Source organism: Suillus plorans, assembly GCF_016647745.1.
Source record: "Suillus plorans strain S12 chromosome Unknown HD556scaffold_135, whole genome shotgun sequence".
Lineage (NCBI taxonomy): Eukaryota > Fungi > Basidiomycota > Agaricomycetes > Boletales > Suillaceae > Suillus > Suillus plorans.
In genome coordinates, this window is record NW_024537519.1 from 1 (window position 1) to 24897 (window position 24897).

General features: G+C 47.7%; 9 protein-coding genes across 9 annotated transcripts; 3 read left to right on the top strand and 6 right to left on the bottom strand.

The window, feature by feature from the left end:
• Nucleotides 1-893: 893 nt before the first annotated feature.
• Nucleotides 894-2322, bottom strand: HD556DRAFT_1314908 (uncharacterized protein; the record flags this gene model as incomplete). The annotated part of the gene is made up of 7 exons (XM_041301038.1): nt 894-1042; nt 1107-1238; nt 1276-1443; nt 1467-1649; nt 1698-1806; nt 1886-2026; nt 2084-2322. Coding segments are annotated over 7 exons (1121 nt in total), but the record flags the coding sequence as incomplete, so codon positions are not given.
• A 2449-nt stretch (nt 2323-4771) lies between these two features.
• On the top strand, nt 4772-5534 carry HD556DRAFT_1251073 (uncharacterized protein; the record flags this gene model as incomplete). The annotated part of the gene is made up of 2 exons (XM_041298980.1): nt 4772-5067; nt 5090-5534. The coding sequence occupies 2 exons, from the start codon at nt 4772-4774 to the stop codon at nt 5532-5534; spliced, it is 741 nt and encodes a 246-aa protein (XP_041152108.1).
• Nucleotides 5535-8280: 2746 nt separating this feature from the next.
• On the bottom strand, nt 8281-9948 carry HD556DRAFT_1280298 (uncharacterized protein; the record flags this gene model as incomplete). The annotated part of the gene is made up of 4 exons (XM_041299284.1): nt 9888-9948; nt 9767-9826; nt 8884-9705; nt 8281-8808 (listed from the first exon to the last, which is right to left on the bottom strand). The coding sequence occupies exons 3-4, from the start codon at nt 9610-9612 to the stop codon at nt 8281-8283; spliced, it is 1257 nt and encodes a 418-aa protein (XP_041152109.1). The 5' UTR covers nt 9613-9705; nt 9767-9826; nt 9888-9948.
• A 1889-nt stretch (nt 9949-11837) lies between these two features.
• HD556DRAFT_1426914 (Aldehyde/histidinol dehydrogenase) lies at nt 11838-14467 on the top strand. Its single transcript, XM_041304643.1, has 15 exons — nt 11838-12124; nt 12183-12286; nt 12342-12515; nt 12562-12859; nt 12909-12981; nt 13031-13071; nt 13123-13185; nt 13238-13337; nt 13384-13438; nt 13485-13531; nt 13590-13606; nt 13653-13688; nt 13738-13874; nt 13930-14006; nt 14059-14467. Exons 1-15 carry the CDS (start codon nt 11936-11938, stop codon nt 14112-14114), a joined length of 1467 nt encoding a protein of 488 aa, XP_041152110.1. The 5' UTR covers nt 11838-11935; the 3' UTR covers nt 14115-14467.
• An 801-nt stretch (nt 14468-15268) lies between these two features.
• Nucleotides 15269-16429, bottom strand: HD556DRAFT_1435392 (uncharacterized protein; the record flags this gene model as incomplete). The annotated part of the gene is made up of 6 exons (XM_041305425.1): nt 15269-15323; nt 15428-15673; nt 15738-15940; nt 15998-16086; nt 16136-16214; nt 16271-16429. 6 exons carry the CDS (start codon nt 16427-16429, stop codon nt 15269-15271), a joined length of 831 nt encoding a protein of 276 aa, XP_041152111.1.
• Nucleotides 16430-16504: 75 nt separating this feature from the next.
• HD556DRAFT_1426935 (HSP20-like chaperone) lies at nt 16505-17486 on the bottom strand. The gene is made up of 3 exons (XM_041304644.1): nt 17116-17486; nt 16849-17056; nt 16505-16786 (listed from the first exon to the last, which is right to left on the bottom strand). The coding sequence occupies exons 1-3, from the start codon at nt 17235-17237 to the stop codon at nt 16640-16642; spliced, it is 477 nt and encodes a 158-aa protein (XP_041152112.1). The 5' UTR covers nt 17238-17486; the 3' UTR covers nt 16505-16639.
• A 1060-nt stretch (nt 17487-18546) lies between these two features.
• HD556DRAFT_1451560 (uncharacterized protein) lies at nt 18547-18990 on the bottom strand (the record flags this gene model as incomplete). Its single annotated transcript, XM_041307976.1, has 3 exons — nt 18547-18627; nt 18688-18795; nt 18856-18990. The coding sequence occupies 3 exons, from the start codon at nt 18988-18990 to the stop codon at nt 18547-18549; spliced, it is 324 nt and encodes a 107-aa protein (XP_041152113.1).
• A 1426-nt stretch (nt 18991-20416) lies between these two features.
• Nucleotides 20417-20860, top strand: HD556DRAFT_1451561 (uncharacterized protein; the record flags this gene model as incomplete). The annotated part of the gene is made up of 3 exons (XM_041307977.1): nt 20417-20551; nt 20612-20719; nt 20780-20860. 3 exons carry the CDS (start codon nt 20417-20419, stop codon nt 20858-20860), a joined length of 324 nt encoding a protein of 107 aa, XP_041152114.1.
• Nucleotides 20861-23103: 2243 nt separating this feature from the next.
• HD556DRAFT_1426940 (MRG-domain-containing protein) lies at nt 23104-24827 on the bottom strand. Its single transcript, XM_041304645.1, has 7 exons — nt 24618-24827; nt 24340-24562; nt 24172-24270; nt 24036-24121; nt 23762-23973; nt 23621-23705; nt 23104-23570 (listed from the first exon to the last, which is right to left on the bottom strand). Exons 1-7 carry the CDS (start codon nt 24776-24778, stop codon nt 23486-23488), a joined length of 951 nt encoding a protein of 316 aa, XP_041152115.1. The 5' UTR covers nt 24779-24827; the 3' UTR covers nt 23104-23485.
• Nucleotides 24828-24897: the final 70 nt, after the last annotated feature.

The window sequence follows — 24897 nt, forward strand, 5'->3', positions numbered from 1 at the left end:
TTGAATTGGGCCCAGGTGCCGTAGCCGATCATTTGTCCAGAGGTGTCTTTCCTCTTGGGGTCTAGGGCTGCTTCCATGAAGTCTTCTGCCCAGGCTGCCGCGTTTCCTTTCGTCATGTAGGATAACACAAGAATGATTTTTTTCTTGTCATCAACGTAGACTTTGTCGTTAATGTCGAGGTATGCATGACATTTCATCATGAATCTCTTCGATTCTTCTCTGTCTCCATCAAATTCGGGAGGGGAGCCGATCTTTAGTTCTATTTCTTTGTTCTGGGTCGTCATGGTGTTCAAAGGAGGAATGGTTGGTAGCGCTCCTAAGTTCAAGGCTCCGATCAAGGGAGTTAACGAAGTCGTGGTGTCGGTTTCGTTGCAGATGGCAACGGTTCAGGTAATAAGACTTTAATCTTTTGTTACGACTGGGATGAGTCGAGCTATCTCTGTCTGAGTAGACAATCGGCGTAATGCCTGATAGACGTAAGTCTGCTCTCGGTTGAGAGATCAAGGTTTCTGGCTAAGGCGAGTGTCGCTGACTCCCTTAGAATAGTGGTTCTTAGACAGTAAGGTTGGAGACCTTTACTGAAGGACAGTGTTCCAGGTAAAACCCAGTAGATTAAAGTAAAGAATACAACAGTAGGTAGGTAGGTTTATATACCAGTGTTCAAGCGGAGCTTGTAAATGCGTTATCAAGATAGAAGCAAGAAAGAGGCGGACAGCCCGCTTGGTGAGATAAGAGATAGGCATGATAAGAGATAAGCGTGGTACGGACGGCCCGTTTGTAAGCGAGAAAGGGGAATAAGTATAGGGGTCTGAATGTTACTGTAACACAAAGTCAGCATAGATTTTGCTACATAAATATTAGGATGGTGTGAAAACGGGAGCAAAATGACGCACTCGTTCCACCAATTTAACAGATCCTCTCGCTCGTGAGAATCCATGATACTGACAACCTCCAGAAGTGTGCGATAGAATGTGCGATATGGCCAGTGACCAGAAGTCCCTCCAGCGCTGAACGTCGGTTGATCGGAAAGGACGAAACGGATCTAAACAGGATTGATAAATTCATATCAGCGTACAGAGTCAAAAGTTGTCCAAGTTGCGACTCACCAGTGTGGCAATATAAGCTATGGAAGGAACAGAAACCTTATTAATCGAGTGAGTGGCTGCATTGCCTTTGCGTGTGCCTGATCGTACTGAATTCGTCGCGGTACTTGGGCCGCGAAAGACGTGAAGATATCCCTATATGAAACACGCTCAGCTTTGAATTGAAACAAACGTGAGCGTCACCAGCCTTAACAAGAATCATATTCCATAGGAAGCCATGGAAAAGATCCTCAGTATCGACTTGCTCGTCTGAGTAAAGGAATAGCGGGAAATCGTCGGGCCTCGCTTTCGTAATGCCGTCGCGCAAATTCGATCGAACGCTGCCGGTAGTTTCAGTATGCTAGAAGTGTGACAGTAAGCTACATGCCTTGAATCATTCCAGTCCAAACTTGCAGGGCACAAAAGCTTTCCGCAGTCAGGATGCTTGAAACCGAGCATGGATCGATGGTCTGGATTGTAAGGTGGTGCAAAGGTGCGCCACCGGCCAATCTTGTCCTTCATGGAATTTATGTCCTCACTGCGGGAGCCACGCCGACCAACTTCCAACTATGTCAACTGGTCAGCAAGATGTTGATCGCTCAAGAATTCACGTACCTTAGCGCTGATGATCGCAGAGCCTTGAGCTCCAAGACGCTTAATTTCATCGGGAATACCGGGAGCTATTTTGACTAGCTCCCGGTAAATCTCATGGTGGATGTTTTGGCTGGAAAAAAAAAACGTAAATGATGGAAAGCAACCATGCAAAACGTAAGGAAATGAAAGAAAAAAAAAGGTCAACGTACATAGTGGTGTAAGCCTGGGGATCGTCATCGGCGTCTCGGCCGACACCATCGTCTAGGACACTGGCGAATGGTCGCCACATCTCACCCATGCGGCCAAAGATTCGGCCTTTTGACTTGATAGGATCTGTGTCTTTTTTAATGCTGTAGACAATCAGTAGTACGTCACAACCAGTATTGCTCACGAAAGGATACACGCACGATGATTTCATGAGATGGTTATGGTCATCTTCCGAGTCATCCGTCGGAGACTCGGACTCCTCATGACGGCGCTTGCGCGAATGAACTCGCTCTGGAGCGGGTGGCGGACTTGGAGATAATGATGGGGACAACGAGCTTTGGGCCCTAGTAGATTGACTTCGACCTCTACCTTTGGACTTCTGGGAAGCATGATGCGGCTGACGACTGCCATGACCACGAGACAAATGCCCCCGGGTCATGGGAGATTATGACTAAATGGAAGCTCTGTGAAATACCGTAAGTCTCGTAATGTTGGCTAATAGTTACCAACGTAAGATGCAGACGCTTGTAGGCACTTGGGTATGTTTATATAACAACTAAGTTAAGGTTACATTGTAATTTTTTTTGTTTGTATCGGTTTACCATTCAGCGACCTAAATATAACTCCTTACTACTCAATTGAAAGTCCGCGGCATACATTCATTCTTACTTACTTACCACCATCATTGAATCCGATTCATGCCAGGTGGCAGTACTACTGATCGCGCCACTGGGACGCCCCCCCCCATGATTATACAGTCCCCCGAGCTTGTGTCCACATTGTGTACGCCTGGCTCGACTGTCACCAGAGATCCCAGGCCTGTTAGTCACACTTCAGCCCCTCTTGCCACTCTGGACGGGCTAAGGACCCCCGCCCCCCCACTCAATAAATTGTCCCAACTCAAGGCCACCCCAATTGCACTCGGGTCAGCTGTTATAAGCGAACATATTGCTACTCTAGGCGTCGGGTGCGTATATTTTGAAGTTCCAGAGATACTAATTTTGAATTGTTTGCTATCTATGCAGCGTAGATGATGTCCGCCCATGGATCGCGCGGGATATCCAGAACTTCAAGAAGTGCGATGTTGACTGTATGTTGCAGAACATCCTTAGTGACTGCAAACTTGGTACCTCTGACTCGGCATCCCTCGGTCAATGCGAGGAGTCTGCCCTACTTCAAACTTGCCTCGAGGCCGTCTTACCCCTCTGCAACGAGACCCGCGCCGCCAAGGATATCAAGGACCTCCTATCAGAATAGTGAGTTGCTCAAGTAACTGTGGCTACGAAACGAGCTTCACCACAATTCTAAAGTATTAATTCACCTGGAGAAGTTCCTTCATACGAGCCATTTGTTGGAGCTGCCAATTGTGCGCTCCTTCAACTGAGCGCTTTGAATGTGCCTGGACTAGTGGGTTCCAAGGATTCCGAAGACCACGATAACATACTGTTTCATCACAACGACAAGCCCATACGCCAAATGCACCAGGGCGTCGAGTCCTCCCGCAAGCCTGATGTGGTCATTGTCTCTTGGGACACCGCCCAGAAAGTGCAGCAAGATGGAGATTGCTATTGTAAGAAAGATATGTACACTAAGCTGGCGTGCAACAAGCCCCATGGGAACTTCCAATGGAAGAACGTTCTATCGACAGTAGAATTCAAATACACCAAACGTCGTCCAGGTCACGGTCCTCCTCCACCTTCGGCTTACAATGTCATTCCTGCGCCTCAGAATCTACATTACATGGAGTATCCAATCGCAAAACGACAGCCGCCGCCTGATAGTGACTCCGAGTCAGAAGACGAATCGCCTATCGAACACCCTCCAAGACATGATGCTGGTTCAGAGCGTAGGTCACTTCGTTGTATTTCGTTCTTCCTCACTGACATGTTCAATGCAGTGAGACATGCGTCTGAACGAAACAAAAGTCAAAGGGAAGAAGAGATCGTGTTGAATGAGCGTAAGTCCACCTTGTTTGTTGCATCTGACTTTCTCGCTGACATGCATAATGTAGCGAGACGTGCATCTGAGCGTACTGCAGCGAGACGTGCGTCTGAGCGCATTAAAAGTCAAGGCAAAGGCGAGTGGACGTTAAAAGAGCGTAAGTCACCTTGTATGTGCATTTTGGCTTCCTTGCTCACATGCACACTGCAGCGAGACGTGTGTCCGACCGAATTCGAAGTCAAGGGAAGGGGGAATTGAAACGAAGTTCTGATCATTTCATCCAGGCCGGGTCCAGCAACAAGCGTACCAAGAAGGACAATGAGAAGGACAATGATGATACTACCACGAAGGATGATGTCAAGTCCGAAGCGAAAGCGCTCGACGCGATTGTCCAGAATGGTTTGTATGTCGCTGAGATGTTTGCGGCTCATGTCGCACGGCCTTACGTCGTCTCCTACGTAGTGGTTGGTGAGTCTGGGCTTTACTTTTCAGACTTATTATCCAATTAATGACTCTTGCCAGACGACATGATCTACATGTGGCGTTTTGATCGGGAAGATACAATTCAATTTGCTGGCATCAACTTCCTTCAGGATCTTCCCCGCTTTCTCGTCTTGCTCCTCACTATGCAGCGAATGCAATATACGCAGTGGGGCTTTCACCCTCTATTCGAGCCTCAGCCTGGATTTTCTGGCCCTGTCTATATCGACGATCCGACACTTGGCCGGGTTGACCTCACATTAGATGTCTCCAATGCGTATTCATCTCATTTTGGGCTGCGTGGACGTGCAACCACCGTCTTACCAGTGAAGAGCCAGGCACTCTCGCAATTGCTTCGGGCACGTGAGCATCCCAATGAACCATCTGCCGTCGACCCTACTCCATCCGGCGCTGATCCTCCTCCTGATACACACCCGCCTGGTCCTCCTCATAACACAATGACCGAAATGGTCGCCAAACTCTTTTGGCCAGAAGAGGCACGCTTGAGCGAGCCTGAGATACTCGCGAAAGTGCAGGCGATCGCTGAACGTGACTCGTGGGTGAAGGGCCATGTCCCAGACATGGTCTGGTTCCATAGGTTTGATGAGACATCCACGGCCCGCATCAGAAAGGCATTAGGAATGGATCACAATACGCAGGGCAGCCGAGTCTTTTACATCATCGTATTCAGGAAGCTTCAGCCGATCACAGACCTAAGTGGGCCTGAGTTTCGCGATGCATGGTGGCAAATCATTAATTGTAGGTGTTCGTTGATTTTGTTCTAGCTATTGTCTATTAACTGTGACTCTAGGTCATCGTATACTCTGGGAAGGTGGTGTCTATCACCGTGATATCAGCCCCAGCAATCTCATGTACTATCGGCTCTTATGCGGTCGTGTGATAGGCGTCCTCAACGACTATGATTTATCATCCATTCAAGATGATTGTGCCAGAGGCAATGAGCGCACAGGAACGGTACCTTTCATGGCGATCGAGCTGCTCACAGTATCGGCCATCGACGGCGCAGTTGAGCACGTGTACCGGCATGATGCTGAATCATTCATCTGGGTTTTCGTCTGGGTCTGTCTTCGGTATAAGGATGGCAAACTCCGCCGTAAGCCCAGAGGCCGCCTCGACCAGTGGCTCAAAGCAGATGCGCCTACATGCTGCGCGCTCAAGAGCCACTTTTTGCTAATGGTACGTCATGAATCTAGGACACGACCGTCGTGATCACACCTGGACAACTGGGTACTTGCACAGGCTTTACTGACGCCTGTTGCTTCATATTATGCTCGTGTTGATGTCGTCGCACAAGAGAACGTTTTCGAAACGTGGCTAAAGAAGCCTATGGAATCAATAAATACCATTTTGACTACGTTGTAACACCATGTATCAGAGTTCATATACATTTTCGTCAAAGTCTTTCTCTGAACCATCTTCGCTCCACACGTCCGAGTCCGAGTCCGAGTCCGAGTCTGAGTCTTCTTTGGAGACATCACCGATTGTCCACTTGTCAGGTCTTGTTGCAGGAGGCATATAACGATCTTCGGGAACAACTTGGAGTGACTGAGTCTCGTTCGGAAACCCGGGAGGATGCATGTGTCCAATGCCGGTCCCCAGATAGCGCATCATCATGTCTCTGTCGACATATCTCATGACATAGTAATTGACCCAATCCCCTTCGTCTGAGTCGCGATGCTTCGATGGTCCAAGCAAATCCGTCGTTTTCCCTAGTGCAAAAGCAGGAATGAGATGGCACGCACGTAAGACATGACTAGGCTCAAGAAATCCGAATGCCTCGTCATCTGAGTCCGGGACATAGCCAATGCGATCAAGGCGAAGAGCGCCTGGCCCACTCGCCCAGTCAGGATCACGACCAAACCACCTCACGCGCAAAAACTCCATTCGAGTAGCTTTGCGTATGGATGGATGTTCGACCATGACATGATGGATGCCAAGCACCCGTGCATACCAGTATGGATGGGGAGACACGCCATCATCTGCGGTCTCATGAGAAGCAACCATGATTGCAGATCGGTCGAGTGAATTGTTTGAGTGTATGTGAATCGTGTCTTGATCACGTCGAACATCATATGTTGTGTAGTTGATACTGGCGGTGGCATGATTGTAAACACGGTTGTATTGGAACCCGATCTCGTCGATCTCATGCGGTGTGAATGTCGGTTCCTCGCCAACATAAACATTTCCTTTGAGACGCCCAAGAAGATGTGTCTTGAGTTGCGGCAAGAAATTCTAATTGTTTGTTAGTGTCGAGCCAATACCAGAAGTAAGTAATTACCTTGAATGCTGGATCCCCCCGATTATCATTGAGCCAGTCACCTAACCACACATATGTTCGTTGGTCTTGCGTGATACGGTGATGTTCCTCAGGCGCGGCCGGAGCAGCGAATGGTAATGATTCGGAGTCAGCCATTGAACCAGCGTCAGCTTGTATTGCGGCTAAGCGTTTCAGGTCTTCTGACATCCGGCTATGCGCATTCTCTCGAACATCCATTGCAATGATCTGCGGCACTGGGTTATTCTTGCTTGTCCGATCATTCCAAGCCTTGAGAACTCGATGCTGGAGCTCCCCCTGTGTGGTTTGTCAGTGACACTCTTAGAAAGACGGTGCCTGACTCACAATTTGTGAAGTAAATGAATCAGTGGTGCCAAACATTCGAATTTGAGCCACATAATCACCAAGAGCATGAAGTTTCGACGTCATAAGGTTAAACCCCCGGGTACGTTTGCCAGACATGGCAAGGTTAGCATCCTTCTTTCTAAGGTTGTCGCCACGAGCTTCTCGTCTTCCTTCAGCCCGCTTTCGTGCCATGTATTCTGAATCAGTTTCAACGGTATTAAATTGACGGCACGTTTCCTCAGCGAAGTGCCGGATCTTTTGCCCAAAAGCAGTCGTGACAGTGTCGAGGACCTCGAGTGATGTTTCTGTATGCATGCGCAACTTCGCCAACGAGTGCCAGTAGCAGGTCAGGAATAGAAGGTCCATGATTGACTCATTGTGCGGAGAGGGTATCAAACCTTCGAAACATGGGATTGAGCACTAATTTTGGTCATCAATCTTCACTATCCCGATGAAACAAGAGCATATACTAACCTGCAGGATGTCCTCAAAATTATGCGCAGCCAACTTTTTCAACTCGGAAACATTGTGAGGGAACCTTCTGATGGTCGACTGGCCAAATGGTTGTATGAGCCGAAACCTGTTGCAACTGTTGAGCATTCCATAATTCAAGTTCTGACGTCACTTACCGAGCGTTGAATTCAGCGACAATTGTAGGACCTTGCGTGTGTAGAATGCGGATCAGATGGGTGAGTAAGGCCTTCCAAACGCCTAGCTCGAATTCGTGCATTAAATCAACCACGAGCATCATAAAAAAGTCGAAGCCAAAATGGGACAAGCGAGATGAGAAGGCATTCTGTAGTAATTCGCGTTGATATCAATGCTTCAAATGAAAAAAAAATGATAAGGCTCATACCTCTGTCGGAACCTGCGACTCCGGTTTTAATATTTCCTCCACCGGTTTGCTGGTGACAACATAATGTTTGTCGTAGATGAACCCACGAGCCTGCTTGATATTGTCCCTCCGTTCGTCGTTATCGAGGCGAGTTTGGTGGGTTCGAATATAAGAATCTTCTCGAGTGCCAAGTCCAGGTATCATGTCCTTGGGTATCGTACAGCGTGGACATGGACAGCCCCCCATGTCACGAATTGTTGCGATCAAAACTCTATGAGAACAAATGACATCAGTATCAGAATCCTGTGAAAGGGATGTAAAGTCTTACTTCTCAGGGTAATCAGCAGAGTAAGTGAATATGCGAGGGTAGACACGTCGACAAACACCGTCTGCACAATCAAGAACAATGCCATGCTCGTACGCCTGCACAAACTCGTCATCGAGAAGAAGTCGCCAGGCTTCATGGAAAACCTCGCGACGCAAATGTGCTAACAGTGGGTCTAATGCGCCATGGTCAAATGACCGTAGAAAATCCTGCACAGTATCAGGAAGCTGCGAGGAAGAGTTGAGACGAGAATATATGCTACACGAGAGAAACGGCCCACCTTCGGTAAATACGCAGCTTGATGAGAAGCAGTTGAAGTTGGTTTGCAACGGGAATATTTGGATAGATTGGCCAAGTAGATATAGATGGGCCAAAGCCGTGCCTGCCCAAACTGTGCAACATGAGTCGCGTCAGACCACACCATGATCCCCGCAATGACGCGTGGTAAATCACAGTCGGGTTCCCCTGGAGAGTTTTGCAAATCACGATCTGCTTTTAAGAACGCATCACCCGTGTAAACTTCATCAAACACGCGAACCGGAGGTGTATTGGGATCAGGGGACTGGTGAAATTGCTCGTATGGGTGCCAGTGGTATTGTTGAGCGTGCGGAGTGTTGCTCTCAATAGCGGTACGCAAGATATGCACTAAGCTCCGGTGATGGAAATCGCCAATGCAAAACTTACGTGTCCCCACAGTACCCGCCTCTTCATCAACCTCGTCGTGAACACGCGCTGCTCGCTCAGTATTCCGGTCCTTCTTCTTGGACGCTTTCGTGACCTTCTGAGATGTCGGTATATTGACAGTGATTGGATCATTTCGCCAACCGTTGCCTTCCAAAGGAGAACTCAAATCCTGGGCGAGTTGCTTGTCGATTTTGTCAAAGTTGACGCCGCGAAGATCTTCGGGATCGAAACCTGGATGCAAGATGACATTGTCCAGTAATTCTTGTCTAGTAGATTTGGATTGACGAGTCGTGTTCCAATACCAACGGCCGAAATTGAATGCGTTCTCGTTGGGATATGGTGAGATGATGTCGGATATGGATTTATCAGTGATAGCGGGTAGAGTTTGTAAATTTGTGGCGGTGAGGTCGTTCAGATCACTATCGAGGTCAGGGATGCGAGTGGGGCGACCGCGATACAGACGTGTCAGGCCGAAGGCATTGGGTAATGTGCGCACGATTTCCGGAATTCGGATGAGAAAATGCCGGAGACAAAACGCAGGAGTCTGAGGGTCAACATTTTCGATGGGTTCGGGAGGAGCTACGACCTCGGGCTCAACACAGCCCGAACCGTCAGCCTCGAGTGGGCCAGGACCCTCAGGAAGTGGGTCGTCAAATCCAGCGGCTCTGACTCTAGCCGGTTTTCGTATCCGTTTGACTTGCGATGGAGGGATCAGGGGACTTTGAGCCACTGACTCGGAGGGGCTTTGTGGAGGGGGTGAGTGCGAGGCATAGTACATGTCGAAGTCACATATGTCTTCCTGAACACAGGTGCTGGTGTCCATATGATGTTCGAGTGAAGATGATGAGGCAGGAGGTGGTGGAGGTGTCAATCTTGGTAGGGCCTCAAGGGCAGAATGAGTTAAGGGGCTCTTCGACTGATAGGAAATAAATAAAATCAGTATGCCGAGACCGACACTCCAAGTGCACGGTACTCACAGAGCCTTCACCCAAATCTACCTCAGGAGCCGGATGAATTAAAGCCTGGGGGTCCCTCGACTGATAGGAAATAAATAAAATCAGTACGCCGAGCCCTACACTCCAAATAAACGGTACTCACAGAACCTTCGCCCAAATAGGCTGAGGCCTGGCTGCTATTGCCAATGGCAGTACGGCTTGTGAGTGTTTGAGTGGCGTTTGGCATTGGATGTGATGCCGCAGTGACATAGGCTAATTTCTCCGCCTTTGCACGCGCTTTTGCCGCCAGACGCTTTTTGTCAAGCTTTAGACTCTTCTCGTAGGCACGGCGGGCTCTGGTGCGCACTGCTTTGCACTGGTTTCGATGTCTTGTCAAACGAATAGCATCAACGTTGTGAGCTCCACATGCATCACAGTCATATTCAATTGGTAGGCGGCGCTGAGGAGGCATGATGCCAGAAGTCACTGTGGATATTGAGGGAGACCCTGGCAGTGACTCGGGCTCGGACAGATTCAAATTGAGACTCGGACTCGGCCCAGTGGTTTCCGTGACAGCAACTACATCAGGAAAATACCATTTGACTACAGGTGGCTATATAGTCGCTGTAGTACCTGTAGTCCCATTTGTCAAGTCCCTTCTACATGTGGCTATATAGCCACATGGCTCGCTATGAGAGTCACTGGTAGCTCGTCATAGCAAGCTACAGGAGGCTACAGGCTACTAACACTAGTAGGACCTGATAGTTACAAGGCCAAAAGAAATGCCACCAGTGCTCACATCAGATGATTTTCACACATTATAATGTACAATTGGTAGGAATTGAACCCGACACCTTGAACAATTATAAGTGCATCATTTTTACAACTAGGCTACAAGACTACTTGTATATTCTTACAATAATAGAAATATATACCAATGCAATATGACAATATTGCGAAAATTCCATCAAGTCAATTATCACACGGTTCAATGAGTCCAAAATGGTGGCACGTTAGAGCACCTTCCTTTCGATTGCAACAAGTCCTCGCTCGACACGCCAACTCCACCGCAAGGTGGCAAGTGATTTTTATTTTAACGAGTTCAAATATTGACGGCAAGATGTTTGGTGTGTCTGTCATAAGTAGTTTGTAGACAGGTTAATATCACACGAGCGCTGTAGCTGCCTGGAGTGACCTGTAGCAAATATTTCTCCAGCTGACTCCTGTAGTAGCGGTGACTTTGGCTATATAGTTGTATGTAGCTTGAAGGGTGCCTACATAGCACTACTGTGGCTACAGTAGCTTGAAGGGTGCCTATATAGTGCTACTGCGACTACAGTAGCTTGAAGGGTGCCTATATAGCGCTACAGTTGCTACAGTAGCTTGAAGGGTGCCTATATAGTGCTACTGTGCCTATATAGCTCTATGTAGCTGTCACCAGGGCTATGGCATTTTGAGTTTTTTACTGATGTAGTAGTAAGCAGAATGCGATTATAGTAATGATAGCGGCCGCGACTCGGACTCGGAGGCTGACTGTACTACTAGTCATGGTAGTTGAACGACTCGGAGCTGCCATACACTGGGAAGCGTGACTTCACAGCAGCGGGGCTTGCCAGTGGGCTCCAACTGTACTGTAGCCCGCCAGCGGGTGAGATGGAGTCCAATGACTCGGCGGACTGAGTCGGACTCGGACAGTAAAAAAAAGTGACGACTGAACTTGAAGTCGGGCTGAAGTCACTTGCCGTTGAAAGTTGACGGTTTTGAACCCAGTGCGGCCAGTGAGTTGAAATGAGTAGCAGAAGAGCAGTGACTGACTCGGACTCAGCCTGTGTTCGGACTCCGGCAGCCTGCTGCCAGCAGCTGGCTGGCAGTATTACTAAGCAGCAGCGGCTCAGAGCTAAGTCTGTATTGCAAGATGATTGTAAATGACACAAGCGGCTCACAATCGTCAGACAATATGGTTGCGTGATTCGAAAATGTTGCAAGGTCACTACGTGGTAGTGACATAAAGTTAAGACATGGTAACTACTGGTGATAGTGTTGCAACATGTACCTGATTATCTAAAGATAGCAACCGATGGAAATTGTCCGGGGCTTTTCCTGATGGTCACAGCGCTAACTGGCCAGGTTTAGATATGATCTTGACAAAAGATTAAGATATTTGACCAAGAGACGCGCCGTGCATCCGTACTAACTAGATCATCTGCTACCATGTCCAGCTCATTCGATCTCCATGTTCAGACAACTATCTCACCTCACAATGGACAGGCATACCATGTAGAAACATATCCTGTTTCTAATGATCTACTAGACCGCACTCTCGAAACTGCAGCACAGTCTCAGAAAGAGTGGATCAAGACTACACTGAACGAACGTATCGCAAAAGGTCGCAAATTCATTGTCCGTGTGCTCTTGATAAATTGGTACTTGCAGAGCTACATCATTACACGTTCTCTAGGAGAAATTTTCTGTTCTTGCAAACCGAGAAGTACCAGCAACATATGATCACGGTCCCCTTGGACATCATAACCTTGCTGAAGAGCTATGTAATCAGATGGGCAGGTGCATACCTTCACGCGTAAAACATCGCCAATGTACTGATTTGGGACGCACATAGGCCTGTTGATCAGTGTTGGGGGGAGTTTAGAGGATTTTTACAGCGCGCAACCTACATGGTCGACATTGCTGAATCGTGTCTCTCAGACACAACCTTTTCAGACAACCAACCTGGCTTCAATCGCTCAATCAAGCGCGTTCCCCTTGGTGTCATTTTCGTCATCGCTCCATGGAAGTGAGTATATTTAATCTTAAAGATGCTCAAGACTCATCTGTTCTAGCTACCCGTATCTTGTCATGATCAATTCTGTGCTTCCGGCGCTCATTGCCGGAAATGCTGTCATCTTGAAGCCTTCTCCCCAAACGCCTCTCACCGCCGTGCGATTCAAGGAAGCTTTGAATAACGCTGGATTTCCTACTGATCTCATACAAGTGGTGCATCTCTCGCTACCGCTTACTCGATATGTCGTGCAGCATAAGCTAGTCGATTTTGTCGTGTTCACAGGCAGCGTAGCAGGAGGAAAGGCTATTGAAACGGCAGCCGTTGCTGCTGATGGATTCAAGGGCGTTGGTTTGGAGGTGCCGTATTTAACCATCACAGGTACTAAGTCACTAAGCCAAAGTCTAGCTCGGAGGAAAGGACCCGGCATATGTTCGTGCAGATGCAGACCTGAAAGATGCAGTAATACAGCTAGTTGATGGTAAGTCAAAAAACGTACAACTGTGCTGCTTTTTCACTGATGTACGTAGGCGCAATGTACAACGCTGGGCAGAGTTGCTGTGCAGTCGAGGTAAAAAGCATTACTTTTAATGCCGAAGTATGACTTACCTCAGCTGAACAGCGGATCTACGTTCACGAGTCAGTGTATGACAATTTTGTGAATGAATATGTCAACGAAACCAAGGCAAGTCGTGACTCCTGTAGAATATTCTGATGTAGCTTGAACGTAAGTCTAGAAACTCATACTGGGGGATCCTATGAACAAGCAAACGACCATCGGTCCGGTGATTAGCATTGCCAGTGCAGAGAGGATCCGCCAGCAGGTTTCTAGTGCAGGCAAGTGTTCCACAAATCGTACTGCCGCTGGCTGATCATATCATAGTGCAAACGGGCGCAAAAGCGCTAATACCCGAAAACCTGTATCCAAAGGCAGAACCGTGAGTCAACGTTTGTATGGTAGAAATGGATATTCACCATCTTCAGAGGCACGGCATTTGTTGCGCCCCAAGTCTTGGTCGATGTGAATCACAGTGAGCTTGTTATATCCATGTCCTTTGATACTGTTCTGTTCTGAGTTCCGATCAACAGCGATGGACGTCATGAAGGTCAATCCTTTATCTATCATGCAAAATCGTGTCTGATTTGATGCAGGAAGAGACATTCGGACCCATCATTGGCATCCAGAAGGTGATTTGATCAATGTTGTCTTTTAAGGATCGGCAATAAGCTTCAGCAGGTCTCATCTGATGCAGAAGCAATTGAGCTCATGAACGATTCGGAATACGGTCTTACCGCTTCCATCTGGACCAAGTCATTGGATGACTTCAGCACCCTCGCAGACCAAGTGCAAGCCGGAACAATCTTCCTCAATAGGTGTGAACTCTTTATCCAGATTACTGGTACATCGCACTGATTCCCATGCTTCAAGATGTGATTCGCTCGACCCAGCTTTGGCCTGGACAGGGATCAAGAACAGTGGACGTGGCGTCAGTCTGAGCAAATTCGGTGCGTTCCCATCGACACACAGCCCACGTTGAGGTCACTAATGCAACCACAGGATACGACCAACTGACAAGGGCGAAATCTATCAACATGCGGATAAACACAGCATGACCAGATCGTGGATATTAACATCGTAAAGTACTCTATTGAGATGGTTTCCGTACAACAAGTAGAATATGATACGGAAGTCGTGGATGTCTCAATTCTTGAAGCAACAGTGTATTATGGATACCTGCAGACAAGTATTGTCAGTTATGATCAATGCAACGATCATAGATGCAAAAAATGGTAGATCAGGACCCTCAAGCGTAAATAGAGGGCCAGGGAAATTATCTCCAACGTGCGGACACTCGGTCTGGTGCACAGCAATACAATCATCACAATAGAGAGTTGGCAAAAAGGGTATAAAATCTCACCTGTGAGCTTAGCCCATCAACCAAGAAGTTTGGGACAAGAAACAGCCATGACAAATACCCAACCGACAGCAATTTTTATGCAGCTGCTGACGTAAGATATTCACACGTGCTTGGCAAGTTGCGACTGGCAGGTCCATCGTGATTCGTCCCAGAGGACGTAAAAGAGGTGGGCGATTCCTTCCATGCACAGCCAAGGTGCAGTGGCTCTCGGGTCTATATTTCAAGGGATCCTCAACTTTGTCGTCCTGATTCGCATTACCATTCAGCACACGGCAGCATACAAAGTTTAAATGTGGTACACAAGGGGCGGACTTAAACTCATGATATTAGCTGAGCACTGTCCACTCATCCTCCACTCTTCCAAGGTATCGCTCGTATGGCCATGAACGGCAGTCTTGATGAGCTATTCCCCTACACCCCTGTCATTCCGTCCTGGCCACTGATGGGGAACACCTCGTCTCGATGTCTTGGTACACTGTGTGGTCCAAAATCAGATGGCTTTGGATTCTGGAATTTGGGGCACGAACATACAGGACCAGGGTGACAGTAACTCGGTTCCTTGGAAATATGGCAAGCGAGCAGCAGGACCCGGTCAACCGCTGGGAATGTGTATGGTGTATCGACGGGGGCGAAATCAAGTGCTTATTTACAATACCTGTGGTCGGTACTATGATATATATATGCATATCAGATTTGCGTCCAATCATGTACGCCGATATCCAATGCATTTAGTCTCCCTCGCCATGTCAGTCAGACAATGTAAATGTGCAGCACGTATGATTTAATAGTACAGTGTGGATCGTGAATGACGTGGTTGGGATATAGACTGCACAGTGCAAATATCAAGACCTAGAATCGGTTGCGCTTTCTTTGCTGCTTTATCATTGCATCGACCGCCATGCCCCTGTTATAAATTTATGAGTACTCAGTACAAAACACAATAGGTTAGGGAAGATCGTAGCAGGCAAGAGTGGGGATAAACCGAAAACGAAAAAAAATAGAACTCACTTCCGCCCTTTCATTCTCGGCTCTTCGTCTACATCCATTGCATCTGCCAAATCGACGCCACCTCGCATGACATTTCCACTGGCCGTCAACGGTCCTCGCTTTTTTGAGTCCTTGGATACATCTTTGAGAATAGCATTATATGCCCTATCGTGCTCCTCATTATCCATCGCAACTGCTGTGCTGTAAGAAGCGATCTGCGCAAGCTTATTGTCTAACGCGGAAAGGACTGAAGCGGTTGTCGAAGCCCTAGAAAAAGACAATGATTAGTCCAGACAAAAGGAGGTAAAATGAAAGCTGAAACAAAACATACCATGCCTTCAGGGCTGCAAGCACTGCCTCTGCCTTTCCAGGCTCGAGGTCTCGTCCCATTGTGTACTCAATCTCGAGTTGCTGCTCCTTCTGATCGAGCTTCCCGCGGAGGATGTCGAGATATATCGCATCAATTATGAGGTCCTCGAGGTCGCGGATCGTGGGCATTTGCAGCTCTTGTAAAAGGAGAGAGTACGGGAGAATCTGTAAGGGTAGTGTTGTAGTGTTAGTGACCAAGTGTTATGGTAGACCTAGACGTACGCGTCTGGTAGCGGCAAGCGATACGATAGACAGGTGCTTGAGCTTTGTTATCTGAGCTTGGTTTAGTTGAGGCAGCGAATCCTTATTTGCTGTATGACGGTCAGCACGAATCATGATATGAGATGATGATCCACACACCAAGGTAATCCTTGTATGTCCGATACGAGAATACCTGCAGCAAGGAGAAGAAAGGAGCATGCTGCTCGTTGTTTACCAGCTGTTTCGCGGAATGCAGATGAAGAGGAGTAACCAGATATGCCGCATACGACATACCTCCTGAATATTGGGGAGCTCAAGGAGCTCGGCAAAGACAAACACGCCTTGAGCTGAAGTAGCGTCCTGGATAAGTTTCGCTGCTGCTGCACCCTTGGCTGACTTTGAGATGAGAAGGAATGGCTCGAGCTTTGCAGCAAAGTTCGTTCCTAGCTCCATCTCCAGTGTCCACGTTAAAGCTCAAGTGTCTCTTCATCGATTTACGATTTGGTGTCCTCGTGAGAAAAAAAGAAATGCCAAGTCAGGTTAATCATGCTATCATACATAATGTTTTTTAGATATGAGCTGCTACTGATAGATACAAATATTGATGTATGTAGAGAAAGCTAAGAGTACTGAATTTTCAAACTCGATTGCTCCAAACTCGATTTATTTCTTGCTATGTCCAATAGGAGGGGTGGACTGAGTGGGCTTCGAACCTTGAATAGGAATGGTTTTGGTCTCCTGCTCCGGAGGCGCTTTCGGGAAGGTGACCTCCAGGACACCCTTCTGCATCTGTGCCTGAACACTTTCAGGCTTGGATTTGACAAGCATACTACATCAGCGACGAGCTCGTTCATCGTTACGTGTGATCGTACCTTAGTTCCCTCAGGGAGCTGCAGGTTTCGAGCAAAGCGTCCGAAAGAGCGCTCGCGCACCACAAACCGACCCTCGTCAGTCTGGATTTTCTTCTCGCCCGAGATGGTCAGGCGGTCATTACGAACTTCAACGTTAACGTCCCGCTGATCCATACCGGGGAGTTCAAACCTCGCCATGACATTGTCTTTTGTTTCAACGAGGTCCATCCTGTGTGTTCAAAGATGTTAGAGCATATTATTTTTCCCGTACAGGCAGGTGCCACGCACTTGGGGCGGATTGTTGTGGGACGAGACTCGTCGGAGTCAGGCCGGAAGCGCGAGGTAAAAGCTTCGTCAAAAAGACGATCAAATTCAGTGAATGGGTCGTAGAGAAACTGTGTGAGGGCCATATTTTTGGTGTGATGATGGAGTGCGGCAACAGCGATGTTGGCTTAGCTAGCCGCATGTTATATGTCGCCCCTATTGACCTCCGGGCGTTACTCCTGGATCAAAGCCTAGGTTTGCTATGATGCAATATATGAGTACAGGGGCTACGTAGCCCTGGACTGAGGCTACCCCAGCCTGCGACAGACTCAGTGGTCCATATCCGTGTTTTTTTGGCTTGTTCACCATGCCGACAACCTTCTGGTTCATGCAAGTGTGGTCCTTCTGATAGAAAACTACAGAGGGCCGCCTGACTATGCGACTCCCGGTCCTCTACGCATAGAAATGAATTCTTCATCATACAAGCTAGTAGCTGGTAAGTAGGTTTCTATCATTTCTGTCCGAATATCCTTTACTTGCTAGCTAATACGTAGATCTTACACTTAGTCGGACACCAAACTCGGCAAGATCTCCAAAGTGGTGCATATTGGGTGATGGACAAGTAGTAAGTTTCACAGGACGTGCTCGCACAGCTGTTTCCATCCATCGACGTGTATTTTAACTCTCCACCTTGAACTAACTGCCTTGCTATAGCCACACCGTATTTGTGGACTCTGATGCATATGGCAGCCTAGATGCACAGCTCGCGATGACGGTAAAAACCCCATCACATCAGACGAAGTCAGTCAACTTATCCATTCGACTCACACATCTACTCAGGGCAGTGCCGGCGTGTTCTATTCAAAATCATTTTTCTCTTTGCCTTCGGGCAGACCACTAATGACCGTGGTAATGACTGTCTGAAGTCATACTAGTATGTGTAAATGGAATGGGTGGTGCACACATATGTTGCGCATTGCTTGTTTGAGATCTGCACGCCCTCCACGAACGATTCACCGATGGCCACCTTCTACTCGCTCATTTCCTTAACTTAATAAGAGAGTTGCACCAAGCATATTCATCAACGTACACATACACGATGGAAGCAGACACAAGACGACGTAGTACATATTTGCGGGTTTCGACGGCTCAACGTTCAACCTTGAACACCTCTGCAAGGTAGTACCTAGTGGCGACAACTAGCCGATTGGCTGGAGATTGGAAACCCGGGTAAATTCCCAATGCTGGTGACTGGTTCCTTTGACATGATTCTCGAGTTTCACCTTGTGGACGTTATAAGCAAATGGCTCTGAAAAAAGATTCACCCACTTACTGCACAGTTACTTGCGCTTGGAAGGGATAGTACCAGGTTCTTGTTCCCGAGCGTGAAGCTGATACTGTACATGCGAGTGGTTGAATAAGCAAAAATAGGTTGCTGAGTACTGCGTCGTATTCTCACGTGAAAGTATTGTCCTTGGATGCAACAAGATCGACGATAAACGCCTGCCTGGTATAAACGACTGGTTCATCTGAATCCTGTCCGCGTCCGCGTCAACCAAAAAAGTAAATGAATGAATGAATGCCGATCCAGCTTACCTGTCTCGCAGTAGCGAAGCATCCATTTCCATTGTTGCCGCAGTTGTTGGACTGAATGCTGACAGTTTTGTTGACGGACCCTGCCTCGTTTTGTTTCTTGATCACCCACTAATAGACATGATGTGTGAGAGAACCGGTCGCAAGGTGGATGCGGACGCGTATAGATACCTGTTGAGCCACAGTGCCATTGCTGGTGAAGCCTTGAATCTGATTGCCTTCAGCGGTGCTGTCGCTCTTCAGATCGAGCATGAGGTTTCTGCCGACGTTTCGGATAGTATACACTCCATCAGAGGGGAAAGTCATTGGATAAGTTGTAGGTCGCTAGTAGGATGATTCGACAATGAGATGAGGAATTGACAAAGGAAAGGTTAGAAAACGGTGGGCTTTTATAGCGAGCATCTTGAGCTGTTTTCTGTCGAAACACAGACACGGTGGAGATAGGAGCTACAAATCTGGGTAATACAAGTGAGCACGACAATACTAACTTGATACATTGCGTACCGTTCTTTTCAAATGCTAGTGGAGTAGAAGGTTCCCGTTTATCAGTCTGGATTCAATTGAATAAGAAAATAAGGCAGGGGCCGACGGAGATGAAAGATGACGATTAGCGGCAGCACAGCGGATATTCTTGTATGTCATCGAATCCTCGAGTCTCGATGGGAGCAAGTACTGTGTGTTAGCTCTTGACAAAGGTAAAATTGACGATCACTATATAGTGAGGCAAAGCGTATTCTAAACACTGAGCATTATGTAAGCTGTGAAATGGTAAGCGTACAACATGACGTGAGGACTAATATTGACACCGAGCCTCCGGAAATAGCCGGATATATATGTCAACGACGAAGTATTTACGAATCACCGACCGTGGTTAACGTCCTCAGTTATAGGACCTGGTCTGGCAGCTTCCAGGCTTGCTTCATTTTTTTTTGAGAACTACCTTCTAGCTAGCTCTCGACTCTCCACCTTCACATTGCAACGGCACCCTCCGAGTCTGGCCACAGCACTCCGATTCAGCTAGCCTTGACCTGCTGTAAATATTACCCCTGCCCCAGGCTAACCAAAAACGGTGACCGTACTGCTCCTGGGCCAGGCTACACAATCTCTTCTGTCTCCCGCGGTCGCCCTTTCTTGTACAGTGCTTAGGTGATTTTGGTAGGTTATCATAAGCCAACCTGGACCTTGGTTCTCAGATAAATTTCCGCTAAAAGGTTTCGACTCATAGAGAACTTGTCTGAGAAATGGACACTGCCAGGTCCGAGTCTGGACAGGTATGCTTCAGTCTAGGGTGTTATATTGGGCGTAGCCCCTGTACTCGAACAATTTGTATATATTGCATCATAGCAGACCTAGGCGCCTGTTGACTTGATACAGGAGTAACGTCTGGAGGTCAATAGGATATAATATGGCGGCTAGAGCCAACGAACCGTCGCTTCATCTTTCATCTCCGTCGGCTCCTGCCTCGTTTTCTTATTCAATTGAATCCAGACTGATAAACGGGAACCTTCTACTCCACTAGCATTTGAAAAGAACGGTACGCAATGTATCAAGTTAGTATTGTCGTGCTCACTTGTATTACCCAGATTTGTAGCTCCTATCTCCACCATGTCTGTGTTTCGACAGAAAACAGCTCAAGATGCTCGCTATAAAAGCCCACCGTTTTCTAACCTTTCCTTTGTCAATTCCTCATCCCATTGTCGAATCATCCTACTAGCGACCTACACCTTATACAATGACTTTCCCCTCTGATGGAGTGTATACTATCCGAAACGTTGGCAGAAACCTCATGCTCGATCTGAAGAGCGACAGCACCGCTGAAGGCAACCAGATTCAAGGCTACGCCAAGAATGGCACTGTAGCTCAACAGGTATCTATACGCGTTCGCACCCACCTTGCGACCAGTTTTCTTACACATCACATCTGCTAGTGGGTGATCAAGAAACAAAACGAGGCAGGGTCCGTCAACAAAACTGTCAGCATTCAGTCCAACAATAACGGCAGCAATGGAAATGGATGCTTCGCTACTGCGAGACAGGTAAGCTGGATCGGCATTCATTCATTCATTTACTTTTTTGGTTGACGCAGACGCGGACAGGATTCAGATGAACCAGTCGTTTATACCAGGCAGGCGTTTATCGTCGATCTTGTTGCATCCAAGGACAATACTTTCACGTGAGAATACGACGCAGTACTCAGCAACCTATCTTTGCTTATTCAACCACTCGCATGTACAGTATTAGCTTCACGCTCGGGAACCAAAACCTGGTACTATCCCTTCCAAGCGCAAGTAACTGTGCAGTAAGTGGGTGAATCTTTTTTCAGAGCCATTTGCTTATAACGTCCACAAGGTGAAACTCGAGAATCATGTCAAAGGAACCAGTCACCAGCATTGGGAATTTACCCGGGTTTCCAATCTCCAGCCAATCGGCTAGTTGTCGCCACTAGGTACTACCTTGCAGAGGTGTTCAAGGTTGAACGTTGAGCCGTCGAAAGTGTTCCCGCAAATATGTACTACGTCGTCTTGTGTCTGCTTCCATCGTGTATGTGTACGTTGATGAATATGCTTGGTGCAACTCTCTTATCAAGTTAAGGAAATGAGCGAGTAGAAGGTGGCCATCGGTGAATCGTTCGTGGAGGGCGTGCAGATCTCAAACAAGCAATGCGCAACATATATGTGCACCACCCATTCCATTTACACATACTAGTATGACTTCAGACAGTCATTACCACGGTCATTAGTGGTCTGCCCGAAGGCAAAGAGAAAAATGATTTTGAATAGAACACGCCGGCACTGCCCTGAGTAGATGTGTGAGTCGAATGGATAAGTTGACTGACTTCGTCTGATGTGATGGGGTTTTTACCGTCATCGCGAGCTGTGCATCTAGGCTGCCATATGCATCAGAGTCCACAAATACGGTGTGGCTATAGCAAGGCAGTTAGTTCAAGGTGGAGAGTTAAAATACACGTCGATGGATGGAAACAGCTGTGCGAGCACGTCCTGTGAAACTTACTACTTGTCTATATGCACCATTTTCAAACTACTTTAAAGATCTTGCCGAGTTTGGTGTCCGACTAAGTGTTATTTGCTAGCAAGTAAAGGATATTTGGACAGAAATGATAGAAACCTACATACGCGTGTGCTTCGAATGAGTCGTTACCAGCTACTAGTACTAGCTTGCACGATGAAGAATTCATTTCTATGCGTAGAGGACCGGGAGTCGCATAGTCAGGCGGCCCTCTGTAGTTTTCTATCAGAAGGACCACACTTGCATAAACCAGAAGGTTATCGGCATGACGAACAAGCCAAAAAAACACGGATTGCATACCCCTAGCAACAAAATTGTGCGCCAGTGCTTTTTAATGCGCAGGCGTCTTTGGGGACATTTTGAAGCCGAAACAAGCAACGAAGTGGTGCTCGCCAAGCCATCCCCTTCTTGCACTTCAATATCATCTCGTATAGTCCAGCAGGTATCTCGAGGACATATCCATGATGAATTGATTGATGCTCTCTCGGGACGACATCCTTTGGTTCCCAAATTCAACTACAAAAACAATGCATGGTCATGCGTGCAGGATGCAAGATGGAAAAGTTAACAACAGCATATTGGGAAAAGCATTCTTCAAACGCCCAAAGGGCATCTCGATGGCTACCCAATGCAGTGCTATGTGTTCCTCGGTATCAGGTTGTTGCAGGGATCGGAGAACTCTGCTGTTGGGAAAGCAGCGCAGGAGTTAGCAATGGGCGTGACAGAAGAAGGGGCGTAATTGCGAGGAGACAATGTCAATGTCACGGATGCGAAATAGAACCGTGGCGCGATTCAATTTTCTGCTTGGATAGAGGATACTGATCGTTTGCATTAGACGGAATTTGCTGATAACGCAGACATAGAAATTGCATACGAAGGAGGCGAATTAGTAAAGGAGGTGCTATCATCGAAGACTCTAGACTTGGTATAAGGGTGAAACAAAGAAGAGTCTTTGAGGATCACTTAGACGTGTTGATGGGGTGGAATGAAAGATCAAAGGTAACAAATGTATTTGATTAAGTCCAGAGAGCATGTTACATTGAACGAGTAGAGACAGTTTTCGGGCGAGGACGCGCAGCGTCATCCGGCCCCGAGGGGCTAACCTGAGGTGAAGAGGTGAGCTGCGAGGGAGGGAGGGCTTCCTCGCATTGACCGGGTTTCAGGTGACCTCCGGGCCCAAAGGGTTCGGGTATAGAGAGCGAGGAACTTGCATTAGTGATGATGCAAGAAAAGGAGAGAGGAGGGTGGGGAAATAAAACGAGCACGATAATACTTCTTAGTGCGAACGGATGTTGTGGCACGGAGACAAGAAGCGCGATGCCACGTCCGACGTTCGCTCGAAGACAAAACTCTATTCCTCCGCTCGTGCCTCGTTACATAATAGACTACCCAACACCGCCAAACTGCTAACAGGATATAGCAGCCCGCCAAGCATGACAATGATGCGAGCGATCGGCTGGGGAGCAAGCGACGAAACAACAAACATGGTAAAGATGGCACGAGTTGGTTGGTGTCTGAACGAAGTAGATAAGAAGGTTGCGTACATGGTCAACCGGTCTCGGAGATGCAGTGTAATCAAGAGGAAAAGGCGGTGAACCAATGCTCTTTCCCAAAGACGGTTAGCTAGCCAATGTCGTTGAGTCCTCGTATTCTGCTTATCGAACTGATATAGTTGGACCAGCAGACCTCACAGTTGGCATAAATTTTGAACGAAGGCGGACGTAGACGATTAAGATCGCGAATAATGGTATGTACACAAGAACAGCGTTAATGAATTATGATCGAGAGATGTTTTGATATTGCAGACTTGAGCTTTCGTACTCTATCAAAAATAGCCGACTGCGGTCGTTCATCATAAACCTTCGCCAGACATCAGCAGATAAGTATAACAGAAGGGTGAAACAACATACATTAGAAGCTCATTGACATAATCCCTCACTAGCCCGACGCTCTCCGCGTCCATCGTAGAACTGGAGACCATCTGTGGTAGACTCACTAGGCCGAGCAACTCATCAGTGGACACCAAGTACGTCATGTGAATAAGATCGCACCAAGCATCCTAAGCAAGTGTTCTGCTCCATATATGGCGCTCATATCTTTCTCCTGGCCAACCTGCACCTTGGGACCCGTGACATACTGCTTGCGAATCTCAGCGTATTGTGGACGTTCAAAGCGGTAGAGAAGGTTTGCGCCGAGCGAGCGATCAAAGTAGACTTGCAGTCCTGAAATTATTGTTGGGAGGACGAGTTCAGGCTCGCGAAGGCTAGAAGACAGAATGGCGCTTGAGTTAGCAGGATATTGGGTATTCTCAATGGAGGAGCTGACGTTGTGTTTTTCCCGAGCCCTATCACATAATCTTTGAACTGCTGGAGGATCTCAACAACTGTTGGACGTCGTGGTACAGATACCAGCTTTCGGGTTATCAATATCCAACTAAGGCGCCAAAGCAACACGATCCTACCTGACTGTTCTTTGTAATCGCCTCCCAATCATCCACAAGTAGTACTTTCAGCACCTCTGGGACATTGAGTTTCATTTCCGGCTTCTTGCTGCTATCGTCCTTTTATAAAAATGTCATCAGTACCACTACAGAGAAAACACCACGATAATTGTCCAAAAACAAACACACCTCCTCTCTCCCTCTCTTCGTTCCTCTACCATCCTTACGCCCAAGCCCGCCACCGCGCGAGGAGCTACTGTCCTTCATCATACCCCCACCATGGGCCTTCCCTTTCGAGGATGACCCCGAGGTAGATGCAGCTGCGCTGGCCTGTGCCATCAGTGCTTTCTGCAGTTGCACATTCGTGTCATTGAACTTGAGGAGCCGTGTGATAGGCACCCATTCATCCCACCTAGCCAGTAGTGAGTAAAAAAATAAGTCAAACTCAAACACAGAGGACAACGCACGTCTGCTTCCACCCCTTATAGTGCACGAAGAAATGGGGACCAACTGTGGAGAGCTTAGTGTTGGTTTCGTCCCACGTCTCCGCTTTTAGTATCTTAGCCTCGTAGACGAGGGGCCCATGATAGCATAAGATGCGCTCGCTGACTGTGAACGACAAAGACATTCGCTGCGCAGAACTTTCGTATGCTCAGGGTTTGTTGGTTGGAAAGGTCAGATGTTTATGTAAGATGTTCCTGGCCCTATAGGTGCCTATCCTTAGAATTTGCACATTTTTCGACACAA

Bases quoted from the DNA above. Each gene is read 5' to 3' on its own strand.
- HD556DRAFT_1426914 (XM_041304643.1), top strand. From the start codon at position 11,936: ATGTCCAGCTCATTCGATCTCCATGTTCAGACAACTATCTCACCTCAC. The intron at 12,982-13,030 runs GTAAGTCAAAAA...TGATGTACGTAG, and splicing joins AGTAATACAGCTAGTTGATG to GCGCAATGTACAACGCTGGG. The intron at 14,007-14,058 runs GTGCGTTCCCAT...ATGCAACCACAG, and splicing joins CGTCAGTCTGAGCAAATTCG to GATACGACCAACTGACAAGG.
- HD556DRAFT_1426935 (XM_041304644.1), bottom strand. From the start codon at position 17,237: ATGGCCCTCACACAGTTTCTCTACGACCCATTCACTGAATTTGATCGT. The intron at 17,057-17,115 runs GTGCGTGGCACC...TTGAACACACAG, and splicing joins CCCACAACAATCCGCCCCAA to GATGGACCTCGTTGAAACAA. The intron at 16,787-16,848 runs GTACGATCACAC...GTCAAATCCAAG, and splicing joins AGCTCCCTGAGGGAACTAAG to CCTGAAAGTGTTCAGGCACA.
- HD556DRAFT_1426940 (XM_041304645.1), bottom strand. From the start codon at position 24,778: ATGTCTTTGTCGTTCACAGTCAGCGAGCGCATCTTATGCTATCATGGG. The intron at 24,563-24,617 runs GTGCGTTGTCCT...ACTACTGGCTAG, and splicing joins TATAAGGGGTGGAAGCAGAC to GTGGGATGAATGGGTGCCTA. The intron at 24,122-24,171 runs GTAGGATCGTGT...ATAACCCGAAAG, and splicing joins CGATTACAAAGAACAGTCAG to CTGGTATCTGTACCACGACG.